Below are 13777 nucleotides of genomic sequence, written 5' to 3' on the forward strand. Positions count from 1 at the left end.
CAAATCCATGCAAAAACACAACGTTCCCTTTGAAGACATTTTTTCTTCCGAGTTCTGGCTCTCTCTCTTTCTCTCTCATGTCAGATTAGTTCGAGCGATACAAAACATCGCAACGTTCATGCCTCTCTCTCTCTCTTCTAATTTTCCTCATCACTCGACGAAGGTTTCGTCAATTATAAATTTCTATACAGAGTCTCGTGATAGGAAATAAACGTTTATCCGACAAGAAATTCAAGCTGGATTAGAAAAGAACAAAAAATTTGCTACAACGTAATGCAGTATTGTTTTTGAACGTATCCAGCCGAAACGAAAAAAATTCCAATTGTTTTAAGAGACTAACCTGACTAATATATATATGTACATGTATATATACTATACTTTTAACGAAACAATGGCTTCATGTAACACGCGTTCGTGTCAATAACGTCGGTAAAGTTAGTAATAAAAAAACAATAGCAAAAATAAAATAAAAGAAAGAGAACAAAAATGATCTGTAGACTTGCAAAAAGGAGAGTATTGTCAAAAACGTATAGGTGATAGAACAAGAGAAAAGACGGGATTACCTTTATACAATTTCCGTGTAACTCCATGAGCATGAAAGAGAGAGAAAGAGAGAAATAGGTGACTGAGAATCGCGTGTGACGCGCACGAGCGCGTAGCACGCACACGCTCGTCGCGGATTATTCGTAGGGCTGTCGTGAAAAGTAAAACGCGTCGGACTCTTGGTAGGATTGGTAGGATGCGATGTTACACACATATGTACGTACACACACGCGCTCGCTCGCTCGCTCGCTCGCGCGCATTCTCGGGTAGACGGCGAGAGGGTGGGTGGAAGGCAGAGGGCGAAGGAGAAGCTGCACAGCTCGCTCGCGAGACGAAGCGAGACGATTTGATCGGTACGCGCGTGCAAGAGAGAGAGAAAAATGGGCGCCGAGCCGGCCGTGGAAGAGACGGCGGGCATCGATTGGCGCGCTAGCCGTGACCCCCACCACCATGGCTTTCGCTTTCACCCAATGAGGCCTCACTTTCGCATTCGCCCGCGCTTGGAGCCGCGGCAGCCGGCACGCTGTCGTCGCCGGTACTCTCAGTGATTCTGGTGCACCCTAACGTGCGAGCGGACGTGCGAGAGTACGTGCGGTTTTTTTAAAACTCTCGTCATCATTTCTCTGAGCTACGCACAAGATAGATAGAGAGAGAGAGAGAGAGATAAAAACAAATAAAAAGACATAAGAAGTAACGGAAAAGAAAAACATAATAGAGACTCATCATTACGTTGGTGGTGATTTTCTATCAGAAGTTTTGCTCGGTGATGATATTCATCGAAGGCACGAAAAATTGATTTGAAAGTGGGTAGAAGAGAAAGAAAAATTTATCCTTTGGAAATTGCGTTTTATCGAACGTCGCGCGCGCCCCTCACCGGTGACCCTGACACTCGGACACACCGGGCACATACGGCGCGCACATCGTCTCTTGTACTCTGCAGCAGGCGGGAGAAGAAGAAGAGGAGGAAGAAGAAAAGGAAGAAGAGAGAAGACAGAAACAGCAGCAGCAATATCGAGGCGGCCACCAGTCAGTCAGTCAGCCAGCCAGTTCCGATCACACGTTCCATGGTACGCGATCATTGTGAGAAACTCGTCCAACGGTGTTCCTTTTCACATTCGATCGAGCCAGTCATAGGACCAACATACTCAAAGTAATTCGTTTTAAATCTAATTTGAAGTTAGTGCATTTAATAATCGAGAAAAAGCATTTGAATAACAAAGTACGCGTAGCGTCCACTCGTTTAAACGGTGTCGCCTCGATCGAGTTGACCTTGACTTTGATTCTTCGTCGATCTTCGCGATCTCGTTCTGCTGAATTGGTCTAGCCGAATCGATTCGTATGCCGGTTTATGGGGGTGGATAAAATATCCCCGTTGTCGAGTTCTCTAACTTCTAAATAACATTCCAAAAGTTGACGCGCGTGCTTGTAAGCCGGTCGGAAGGAGAAGAAAGAGGCCACGTGACTTCATCCTACTTCTCGAACGTAGAAACGCGAAACGGGCGGGAAAATGACTGAGTGATCCAAACGTCGATTACTCGAACGTTTTATAATATCGGTACGTCGTGTTTTTCAACGTCGTTGTTTAACGATAAGAATCAAATAAAACAGGGTAAAATCGTGGACGAAGGAAGGTGTTAGAATTAGAGGGAGGAAGAAAGGAAGAGAAAGAAAGAGAAAGAGAGAGAGAGTCAGCAGACAGCAGGCAGGCAGGCAGGAAAATCAAGAAAAACGGCTGCCACGGCTTTCGAGATCGGTTGTTTAAGAGCCATGGCCCCTCGGCGCCACGGCAATGGTCACGCTGCTGGTGGCGGTGGCCTCGGAGACAACAACAACGGCGGCATAGGTGCGACCGGAAGTAACGACGCCGTTCAAATGGAGAACAATTTGGTTGTTGGTCAGAACAACAATAACAACAACAACAATAATAATAATATCAACAACGGTATCAACAATCAAGGTACTACTCGTTGTTGTACCCCGACGGGCGAATGCTTGCGCAGTGATTCTCTGATACGAATGAATGCCCTGCATGACGCGGTCAAGGTCATTTGCAATAACGAGAACTGCCCGGTCGGACAGTTCATGCATCGCGAGTGTTTCGATGCGTGGGAGCAAACAATCCTGACCTATCTTAAGAGCTGCGGACGCGCAAGAAGCTGGTCCGAGAGACAACGTCATCAGAATCTCTGGACGAAGAAAGGCTATGATCTTGCATTTAAAGCCTGCGGATGCCGGTGCGGACGTGGCCATCTTAAGAAAGACCTCGACTGGATGCCACCGGGCTTAGGTAACGCTCCGGGCAATCGTCACGACGAGAACGAGGCGAAGAAGAAGAAACGACGCAATCGGCAAAACACTCGGCCGACTTTAGCCGTATCGGCTGGTCCACCCAACCACTCAAGTCACGTAGTTTCTACGAACGGACGTGGCACCACCGAAGCACAACTCATCGAATCCGGACGCGGCAGGGCCGGTTCTCTTTCATCGAGCACCGGTTCGAGCTCACCACCGGCCACCAGCGAGCCCAGTGTTAGTCCTCTTCATCAACCTCAGGCCATCGTCAAGAAGAAGAGCAAGATTGACTTCTTTGCCGATCGAGCAAGGTTAGTAGCAATAACAATAAATGATCACACCGATCTAAGTACTTACGATAAGTAAGTAATTTTGTTATACAATTTTTAATATTGTTTTTGAATGCTTTTCCCTATTAATTTTTCCTACTATCATTTATAACAATTTATTCCTTTTTTTTCATATTCATGCCCCTATTTTTAATATTAAAATCTTGCGGTGTCCAATTATCAACAAATTAAGAATAATTATTAATGATCTTTTGTTTGATAAATGGGTGTTGTTAAAATTTATATAAAGATGCTGTGCCGACAATAATATAATACATTTATTGCTTATTGTCGTTTGAAATTCGCCGCTGAATGAAAATATTTTCTTTGTTTCATTCTTTTCACACAGCAGTTGTTGTACGCCATTGTTGTTCGGGTAGCAATGGTTTCTTTCATGATAAGCGTACTTTCCTTTTTGGGGAAGCTTTTTTTTTTTTCTTTTTTTTAAGTTTTCTTGAAACATATGTAATATTCTTTGAAGAGGTATTCGTATATTATCCAGCAACAGTAACAGCAGCAGCAGTAACAGCGCACTTGGCGATATCCTTGTAAAGGAGGCAGCGGCTCCTATCACTTCGGATCTTCTCGGAAACGTTAACGGGAGAAACGGAGTAGAGGAGAGAGATTACCTCTTATAAACGTAACCCGATATATCCCTGAGGATCACTCTCTGTTAGCTTGAAATTTCGATCTCTCTCTCTCTCTCTCTCTTTCTCTTCCACTCCTCTTCTAGGATAGAATTTCGATAGAAGATAGGTAAAGTCTCTTTGATTTAAGACGATTGGTCCGTTTAACCTAGAAAAGAAACATCAGAACGCGATCGTTCGTTCAAATCGATTGGTTTTCATTGGAAGTCAGGAGGAATAAGAAGAGAGAGAGAAAGAGAGAGAAAGGAAATAAAGATTCTTTTCTACTTCGTTTCGAAGAACAAAAGAGCACTTGGGTAAGAGGAGGAAAGCGGAAGTTCTTTCCTTCCCCCATTGAAGAACTTTCCAGACGAGCTTTCCGAGAGGCTTGAATGAAATTGCGAGTTCGTTTTGCGAAACGAAAGAAAAAGAAGAATAAAAGTGTGTATGTGTGAGAGAGAGAGAAAGAGAGAAAAAGGCACATAAGGAGAAAATATATATCGGCTATATGTGTATAATCATATGTCGTTTTTCGAAGGGAGAAAAGACGAAGGGTAGGAAAGACGAAGAAGATTACGTTGTCGTCCTACCCAGGGCGTGTATGTGCGCGCGTTTCAGGCATATTCGAAGCATCCTATTTTTAGATCCCGGCTTGGAAACTTGTCCTATTTTTGTTGTAGTTTCTATCGAATCGTGTTTAAACGAAGAAAGTAACGAAGAAGAGATCTTAAAAGCACACATGGCAGTTTCTTTTCTCTATCTGAGGTTTACGTTAATCGTAGAGATTTTCTTTTTAGTAGAATATAAAAAATAATAATATTATTCGAAAGACGCGTGTTCGTTCGATTATGTTAGGATTGTGTTTTTATTTTTTCAATCCATCATCAAATCCACCTAATATCTGATCGATTATATAACAATGAAATGAATATATGATTGATTTTATGACAATATCGTTGATTCGAATTATTTGTGCACCCTAAAAACGCGCGCGCGCGCGCGCACACACACCCACATATAATATATCGTGTATCTATTACAATCTGCTACTGTTAACTGATATCATTTCTATTTGCAAGTTTGGTCTCGTGTTGCGATTAAAAAAGTGCGCACGTTCGCGCAAAGGAATAGGAGCCGTTTTCGTTTTCAGCTCAAACAGAGCGACACGAGACCGAATAATCACACAAACGTTCCTCGAGTTCTTAAAACAACCATCGACATTTACCGAGAATCTTCTCAATTTTTTTTTTTCTTCTTCCTTGCATTTGAGCGTGTGCATCTGAACGAAAGATATAGAAAGAAGAAGAAGAAGAAGAAGAAGAAGAAGTGGAGGAGAAAAGATAAGAAGGGAGAGGGAGTAGGAAAGGAAGAGAAAAAGGTGCTGGAAAGAGAGAGAGAGAAATGTTTGTGGCCTTGACCGTGGCCACCTCTTCAGGGCCACCAAGTAAAGGAGGAGCCCGATGCTCTAGCAGTTCTTCAAGGCCAACTGCATTGAATCACGGCACCACGATGCATTTAAAGAGGTAGAACGACGAGAGAGAATACGTTTAAAAATTCGTACACGTTGATTTTTTTTTTTCCCTCTCCCTTTTTATTTTTCAAAGGACTATCTGCTGATTTTCTTTTGTACTTTCGATTTTGTATCAATTTAAATATGAAATATATTCGCGAGTTTATAAACGGATTTAACTCGACTTTTGAAATTTTGTTAAATTTCATTATCAAACCGTTTGATCGGAACACTAACTTCTTTTTTTATTTAATGTAAGACAAATTTTCTTTAAAAATGACTATTTTATAATTGCTTGGTAACAAATGATAAAATCATATATTTTATTTCATCAGACTTTCTTTCTTTTTTTTTGTTTCTGTAGAATGAATCGTTTTGGTATATGAATGACTCATAAATCGATTATGATAAACAATTTGTTTTTCCTCCTTTTTAATTATACGATTTTATAGATAAAAATATCTTTTTCGATTTAATTTACATTTTTCAATCCGTCGACCGTAGAAAAGTTCTTTTTCTTTTTTTTTAAAAGATGTTACTGTTACGTAACCCTCATCTTTTAGGAAACGCGAGTTTCCTTTTATTTTCAATCCAACGACGTGTCGGTGGGTGAACGGGCTCGTAAAATTTCGAGGAGTTGTCCTTTGTTTCTCTCTTTTTCTTCTCTTCTATTTCGCTCTCACTTTCTCTTTCTTATATTCTCTACTTCCTTATCCCAGCCCTGTCTCGCGACACATTCCTCCTCCTTTATGGGCTTCAATTAAAAGGAGGAGCGCTTCCTCCGAACTGCGCATTATCCTAAATCTTTCGGGTGGTGGTTGTCGAGAAAAGGGGGCCCACCACCACCACCATTTCGACGACGATAAAGAAAGAGAAGAAGAAGAAGAAGACGGGTATGGTGGCACGCCTTGTTCCGTTGAGGGATCGAGAGGATAACAACGAGGATGTCGATTACCAATTCTAAATATCGTTGTACGTAACTGCGAAGGCACAGACAGCAGCCCAGTAGCAACAGCTACAGCAACAGTAGCAGCAGCCGAGGGTTGCTTACTACTCGCTGTTACTAAAGCTACTTTTTTTATTTTTTATTTTTTTTTTTAAATTCTAATCACCTTCCTGACGTTATTTTTAGAAAAGAAAACAAAACTTTTTTTGTTCTCGTTTTATCTATCTTAAATATTTCATTTATTTCATTTATTTCATTTATTTCATTTACGAGTTTTTCGTATGGTCGAGCAACTTCTATAATTTTGTTCTTTATTTATTGTAATTGTTGATAATAAATACATTTTTAACTAATTTTCTTCGCAAAGGAATTTCGAACTTTTGCGCTACTACTGTTTTAACATTTTCTTTTTCTTTTTCTTTTTCTTTTTCTTTTTCTTTTTCTTTTTTTTTTTCTCTTTTAGGAATTTCCTGTTCGGATAAACAAGCCCGAGCATTTAGCCGGTAGCGATAAGAAATTATCTTACCTAGTCACCTTCATGTTAGACAAATCGCAGTTTCACACGCGTGATAAATGCCGGTATTTCTAAGAAACTAATGTTATCATTTTTTAAAGATATCTTTCTTAATCAAGAAATAACAATGACTGTAGTAACTTGTTCATGAATTTTTCGGGAAATATTTTATGCATTCGCTTATCTGTTCCCCCGTCCCCCGCTCCCTCATAAATGGATTCACGTCACGAAGCTTTTCGTTTTAATTTAATAATTGCATTCGTGCATTCGTCTCTGATTTGTCGAGTTTATTAATTTTTCCAATCCATTTCAAATTAAAAATTTAATTTATTATAAAAAAGGTAAAATATGTTTTTTCAACTCGATCGAACGAACTTTTTATTATTTATTTTTACATGAACGCGAACATTTTTAACAATAATTACGATTAAATAATTTTAACAATAAATGGGACTCACGAGACCCTTAATTATATTAATTTTTTTTTTCATACGAATGAATTGCATAATATTGTTGAGCAAGCAAGAGTCATGAGCTGTTTAAGTAAGAGTTTGCAGCTTTAACCGGTATAGTAATTATCACTTTCTTCGTCTCTTCATTATCGATCGTTTCCAGTAAAGGTAAATGATCGTTACGTGTTATTCAATTGTGTTCAGTGTGATCAATCGATCGATCGATAATTCGTACCTCAAACATGGGAATTAACGCGTTGCGAGAAGTCTTCTTCGATGATCTTTACAATATTGTTTATTCTCTTTGATATTTTTCCTACAAATTAATAAAAAATATACCGACGAAAATGTCAAGGCAGTTTTATTTTTGTATTACTCAACATACGAATCATTCGAAATTTTATACGTTGGTTTATGTAATACGGTGATAATACAATGATTATGGTTGAACCAATGATAATTTTGATCAAATCTTGTGATGTATTTGTAATATTTTGTAAATATTGGGGGTAATTTTATGCTCAAAAATAAGACAATAATGTGTTCTATAAAAATAAATCATTTATAAAAGCTTTGTTCAAAAGTTACAACATCAATTTTTTTCAAAAATATCTCAATGTATTGTTGAAAATATTGCCCGCCTACGGGAATACAAGTTTGTATCATGCTTTTTCTGACATGACGAATTTCTCGTTGCTTTCTATTAATTTCTACAATTGCATCCATAATTCGTTCTACAATAACATCAAATATAACTATAACAGTTGCATAAGAATCTTCTTTTACATCAGTTTCTTCTATAAATAAAAATGTAATTGAGTGAATTAGACTGCCAAGTTATTGTTCAGAGAAAAATTAATAGTTGAATCATACAAAGATAGTAAACAACACGAATATTATCTTTGTGTAACATATTTAGACAATTTTGCAATTTATGTTTAACTTTATATATATATAACATATTTTTCTCATTTTTTAACATAAAATACGCTTATGAATACGTTTGTACAAAACAAATCTCGGATATCTTGTATAATAATTTACAAATGAAATTGGTACATACATTTTTCGTTTAAGTTATGTTTGTTAGATTCGACGAGGTATCTGTAGGTAGAAGTTAAAAGTGATGTAACCATGAAAATAACTAGAGAGAGAGAGAAAGAGAGAGAGAGAGTGAGAGTGAGTAAGAGTATGCTTAAAAAGAACCGACGAGTTTGGGGATTGACCCTGAACCTCGAACCTCGACCCTTAAGCTTGCAAGTACAGAACAGAACAGAACAGAACAGTGAGTGAGTGAGAGTGAGTTAGTGAATGTGAGTGAGTGTGAGTGAGATAGACAGATCTTCCAAGGATGCCTTAAAGAAGACAGGGTGAGATGCGTACTTCCAGCATTTCTTTCCTCCTCCTATCGGTCGCGTGTTTCTTTTTTGTAAAGGTCGAATTTGCCCTTAATTAAATTCTCTTCGAAGGGTGGATATATTCATCCCCCTCTTTCTAGGACAAATCCAGTTGAATTTTCGCGTTATTATCGGACCTCGAACTTTACCCCACCTCCTCCACTCACTCTCTTTCTTTTTTTTTTTTTTTTCTTCTTTTCATCCCAAATAAGACATTCCATTCGCGCCGTAGTCGAAAAAAAGAGGGTCGTGAGTGTTCCAATTATTATTAAAAAAAGAAAAAAAAAGAAGAGGAAGTAACGTGAAAGATAAGATATGCTAAGAGGTTTATGCTTTTTTATTCTCTTTTCTTTCTGCCCTTATATTTATTAGTTTACTTCTTATATACTTTGTATAAATAAGTAATTTATTATTATTATTATTATTATCTATACAGTTAGTTGCAGAGGAATATTTACGCCTTTTATTTTTATTTTTTAATTTTAAATAATTTAATATTTGTATGTAATGTAATATTATATTTCAAAATTTTTCCATAAAGAAAACATAATACAATCGCTTAAAAAATATTATAAGATGCAAAATAGGGACCACCACAATCAAGTATTATAATACTTAAAAATAATAATTATTATTAAGTAACACGTGCGTTTATTATATTTTGTGTAAATACGAATATCAACGTCTTTATCGTTTATTTCAAATTATATTTTTTCCTTAAGAATAATACGTAATAAAACTTATATTAATTTGAACGTTAAATAATCCCAAAAATAGGTTTTCGTGTTTAATAATTCCAGTACCTTGCATTACAAGCATATATCAATTATTTTAAATTGACAGCAGGGGTGGGTACGAATAGTAGGGGACGAAATTTAACGAATAGGGGACGAATATTTTTTTGTTCACGATGTATATATATATATGTGTCTGTATTTAAAAGTTAAACAGAGAGGTGGTTCTGATAGTTCCCATTACATCCCCTAACCTTCGTAGATACATAGTAGAACACTAGTTTAAAATTTATAATAAATTTGTCTGTCCTCCTTGCTTTTCCCCCCACCCCCCTTCTCCCCTTCATCAAAAAAAGTAAGTAAATCGCGTCGAAGTAATCTGAATGTGACGAGCTTTGCCTTTCTCTGTATAGTAGCAGTATATAATTTTTTTTTACCCCCGATTATTTTTTTTCCTCGTTTCTTTTCTGAAATGAGCTCTTGCAAGGGATAGTCAGGATGGTGGAGGGGGGTGGAAGAAGGGAAGGGGGGTTCTGGCCGCATAAGAAGAAGAAGAAAAGTTTATAAAGGGATTAAACTTCGTTATAACTCGTGCCTTTCTGAATATTTTTTTTTCTTGTTCTTCTTCTTCCGCAGCCACACCATCCATCACCACCACCACCACCATCAACTTGTCGGATATACATTTTTCTTTCCCTTGGTTGGTGTTAGGTTAATAATAACAAGGCGACTTTCATTATTACCGCATGTTTAACTAACCGACGACCGGTCGGCTAACGAGATTAGACGGGCCAACTATGGGGTATCGCGAAAATTATGCCCACGTTTTTTAGTAAACTTTTTTATATTTTCTTTTTCTCTGCTGTTTTTTGTTTTTTCTTTTTCTTTTTCTCTCCCTCTCTGTGTATTCGTGTTTTATAAAAAAAAAAAAAAAATTTCGATCTATTATATTTCAAAACTCACGAGATTAGCGAACGTGATTAAAACACAACACGTTGACTGCCGCGCGCATTTCACGTGACTCGCCCGTGGCACCTACATGAATTCTTTTTATTATGAGGGGGGACGCATATTTTGTTGAAATTTATTTTACAGCATATAAAGGGAGTTGTATAATTTTGTTTAATGCATTTTTTGTGATGAGGTCACCGGTGACCCCCGAGGTGCTTCAGGGAAGTCGTGTTGAGGTCACCGGTGACCTACACGGCAGTCAACGTATTAATTTACATGATACCAAATGAAACGATTATTATTTTTTTTGTTGTTGTATTATTTTAAATACATTTCATGCCAAACCGTGATTACTATATGCACAAATGAATGATATTATTTTATTAACAAGATTGCGTTAATCGAAGATAATGGAAGAGAATTGGTTGCAAATGTAATTTTTACAATCAAACGTATAATTATAATTTTTATAATTAGATTATGTATACTTATATTTTTTTTTTTAATATTATGATTAACGAATGAATTCACTACTTAGAGAGGTTATTGGATGGGTTAATATAAAAACGTTTTCGTTTCTACCGACTCACGTAATAAATTTGCATCATTTTGATTTGTTTAGTGATTATGAGAATTAGCATATAAAAGTATTATAGCAGTACCGGTCGTGGAACAAGTTCTCCGAAAAAGAATTTCGCAGTCCTCGGGATTATCATCGTGCCTTACATTATTCAGTTGGTAGAAGAAACGTCCTTCACACGTTGACCCAAACTCCACTTGCGTATCTTCCATCTTTTATTTCGTATTAGGTAGCAAGACAGAAAGAAAAAGAGAGAAAGAGAGAGAGAGAGAGAGAGACACAAGATTACACGTGCGCGTGTACATCGACGAATTCGTAATAAACTGTTTGCCAAATTTATGCAAATTCATAGATCGTATAAGCCTGGTGGTGTAGAGGAAACGACAACAACACGCCTTCTTTTTCGCATGTCGTTAACATTCATGAATTGAAAGCTACTCGTAATCACTTCTCTCTCTCTTTCTCTTTCTCTTCCTGTTCTTTTCTTTTATTCTTTGTCTTGTTTCATACTTCTTCGACGATCACTTTTGCGCCTTCTTCTTTTTTTTTTTTTTTCGTAACTAAGCTACGCTTTATTTTGTCATATTATAAAAGATTTCCTGACTGGCTGGAGGAATGTTGTTTAACTTTGGCTTTGTCGTAAATTCACAAAGCAAGCAATGTATTTAATAAAAAGATCGTTGAAAAAAAAAAGAAAACAAAAGAAAAATTAATAAATACGAAGAAAACAATGTGTCTCGTTTTAACAGAATAAGTTGACAATATCTATATTCTAGTGGCTTTTTTTTTAATTTAATTTACTTTAGTTCGATTGAATGAGAAAGAAAGAAAGAGAAAGAAAGAAAGAAAGAGAGACTTTGTTGTGATCGAATGAATAAAACAGATTTCATTCTATCGGTTGTGTCAGAGTTTGCGTCAGAGGTTTACAGAGTTTATTTATACCTTTTTTCCTCGGGCAAGAAATATAAGAATTTCCTTTCTCTCTTGTTTCTTGCGATTTTATCTCGTAATTTCGAAAAGGCAAGTGTTGTACACTACGGGTCAAAATTTTGAAATCCATAAGAGAGGAACCATTGTGAACATATAAGAAAATGTTCAAATCAAATAAGACATGTATAATTCAGTTTATTAAATATTTGATAAAACCGAACCAACAACGGGATCATCGTTTGCCAAATCGAACGTTGTATTCTCGATTTCTACGTAAATCGGGCAGCAAGTTTCTTTTTTAAACTTTTAACCTGTAGTGTATTTACACATATTATTATAGAGAGCAAGAAAGTAGGAGTTGGGACGATGAGAGAAGAAGAAAGAAAGGAAGGAAGGAAGGAACGAAGGAAAGGAGGAAATGAGGGCTAGTAATTTGGAAAGGTACAATGAGTATGAAATGGTAGGAGAATTCTATGGGGGTAGCCCTTCTCGAGGTTAATTAGCGTAGCCCGGTAGTGGCGTCCAGACTGTGTTTGTCGATGGACCATTTTCACGGGTACTCGGTTACGGGATGGTTATTTTCGTTAAAAATATCAACCCCTACGGCAAGTCTAGTTACATTAAACTCGCTCAACGTGCATTGCCCATTTCGAGAGAGAGAGAGAGAGCTATATATATATATTTGTTCGTATACAAGGGGTCATGTTGTCAAAGTTCCCATCGAATGACCGTAATTAAAGAAAATTACGTCTCGCCTTTTGCCGAACACATTTCCGATAAGGTACGCACGCCATTTGTGTACTACCCCCTCGGCGGTCCTTCCGTTATCGATTGAACCGCGACAAGAAAATATTTATCGTCCATCATTAATCACGCTTTTCTCTTTCTCTCTTTCAATTGACTCTAATTTCACAACGAATTTTCATTAACGTCCGTCTGCGTGACATGGAAAGACATCTGTCAGGGCAAACGCAATTGTATCAAATGGACGTTTCCTAAAATTCCTCTTGGAATATTCCTGGTCGATTTCAATTTGGATGGATGGATAAACGAATAATACGCTGTTAACAATTTATGCGAATTTATCTAAAATGTCCTATGCGATTTGTAATGAGCTTTTATTCAAGGAACTGATGAAGCTAAAAAAAAGAGAGAGAGAGAGAGAGACAGAAAAAAAGAAAGAAATACTTGATAAATTCACCTAAATTTTTTTCTCACGGATATATTTATAATTAGCTGTTAAATAAAACAGACGTTAATAATTATAATCCTTTTTATATCATTTATATCTTTATATCCTGTATAACGTATTCGTCTGAGTTGTTGTAGTATACGAAAAACACGAAGATACGCCATAACTCTTCCGTGAATGTTCGTGAATGTTCGTGAATGCTCGTCGATTAAATCTCACCGACTTGAAGGCCGAAGAGAAACGCGAATCTTTATTTACCAGATCCACCCGTTATCTTTTCTCTATCTTTCTTTCTCCTCTCCCCTCTCTCTTTCTTTCTCATTATCTACTTTCAACGACTTTTGCAACTTTGTTTACGTACGTTTCTAAATGTCTACTATATATTTTTTCTTTTTTTTTTTTTTTTTCTTTCCTATTTCTTTTTCTCTATGTATTTTTCATTTCCTGACTCTTGTCGATTATCTCTCTCGTCGTCTCTCTCGACATTGAAAAAATAATGTTGCGTAAAAGTAAAAGAGCCCTATCAGGTGGGTGTTCAAGGCCACGCGTGTATACAGGCGCCGGTTTATATATGGGCCACGTGTGTTGGTATGAATTATTGCAAGCCCAAGGGTTGTTTACTGCTAATTGCTTTGTTAACCTCGTATTTACCTCTCCCGAGATGCTAGTTTGCTCACTTTATGCTATCTTTCTCTTTCTCTCTCTATCTCTCTCTATCTCTCTCTCTCTTTCCATATGTTTTCCACGCACATTTGATAAAGATGATTGTTTTGATTATTCG

General features: G+C 37.2%; 1 protein-coding gene across 1 annotated transcript in view; it reads left to right on the plus strand.

Annotated features, from left to right (window-relative positions):
* The first annotated feature begins 818 nt into the window (after positions 1 to 818).
* The window catches only part of LOC122521084 (headcase protein-like), a 158717-nt gene continuing 145758 nt past the window's right edge, over positions 819 to 13777 (plus strand). Inside the window, exon 1 of the mRNA XM_043641520.1 lies at positions 819 to 3146. Within this exon, the coding sequence (XP_043497455.1) occupies positions 2311 to 3146 (836 nt within the window). The 5' untranslated portion in view covers positions 819 to 2310. The remainder of the gene's footprint in view (positions 3147 to 13777) is intronic.

Source organism: Polistes fuscatus, unplaced genomic scaffold (assembly GCF_010416935.1).
Source record: "Polistes fuscatus isolate 324 unplaced genomic scaffold, CU_Pfus_HIC Scaffold4, whole genome shotgun sequence".
NCBI classification, from domain to species: Eukaryota; Metazoa; Arthropoda; class Insecta; order Hymenoptera; family Vespidae; genus Polistes; species Polistes fuscatus.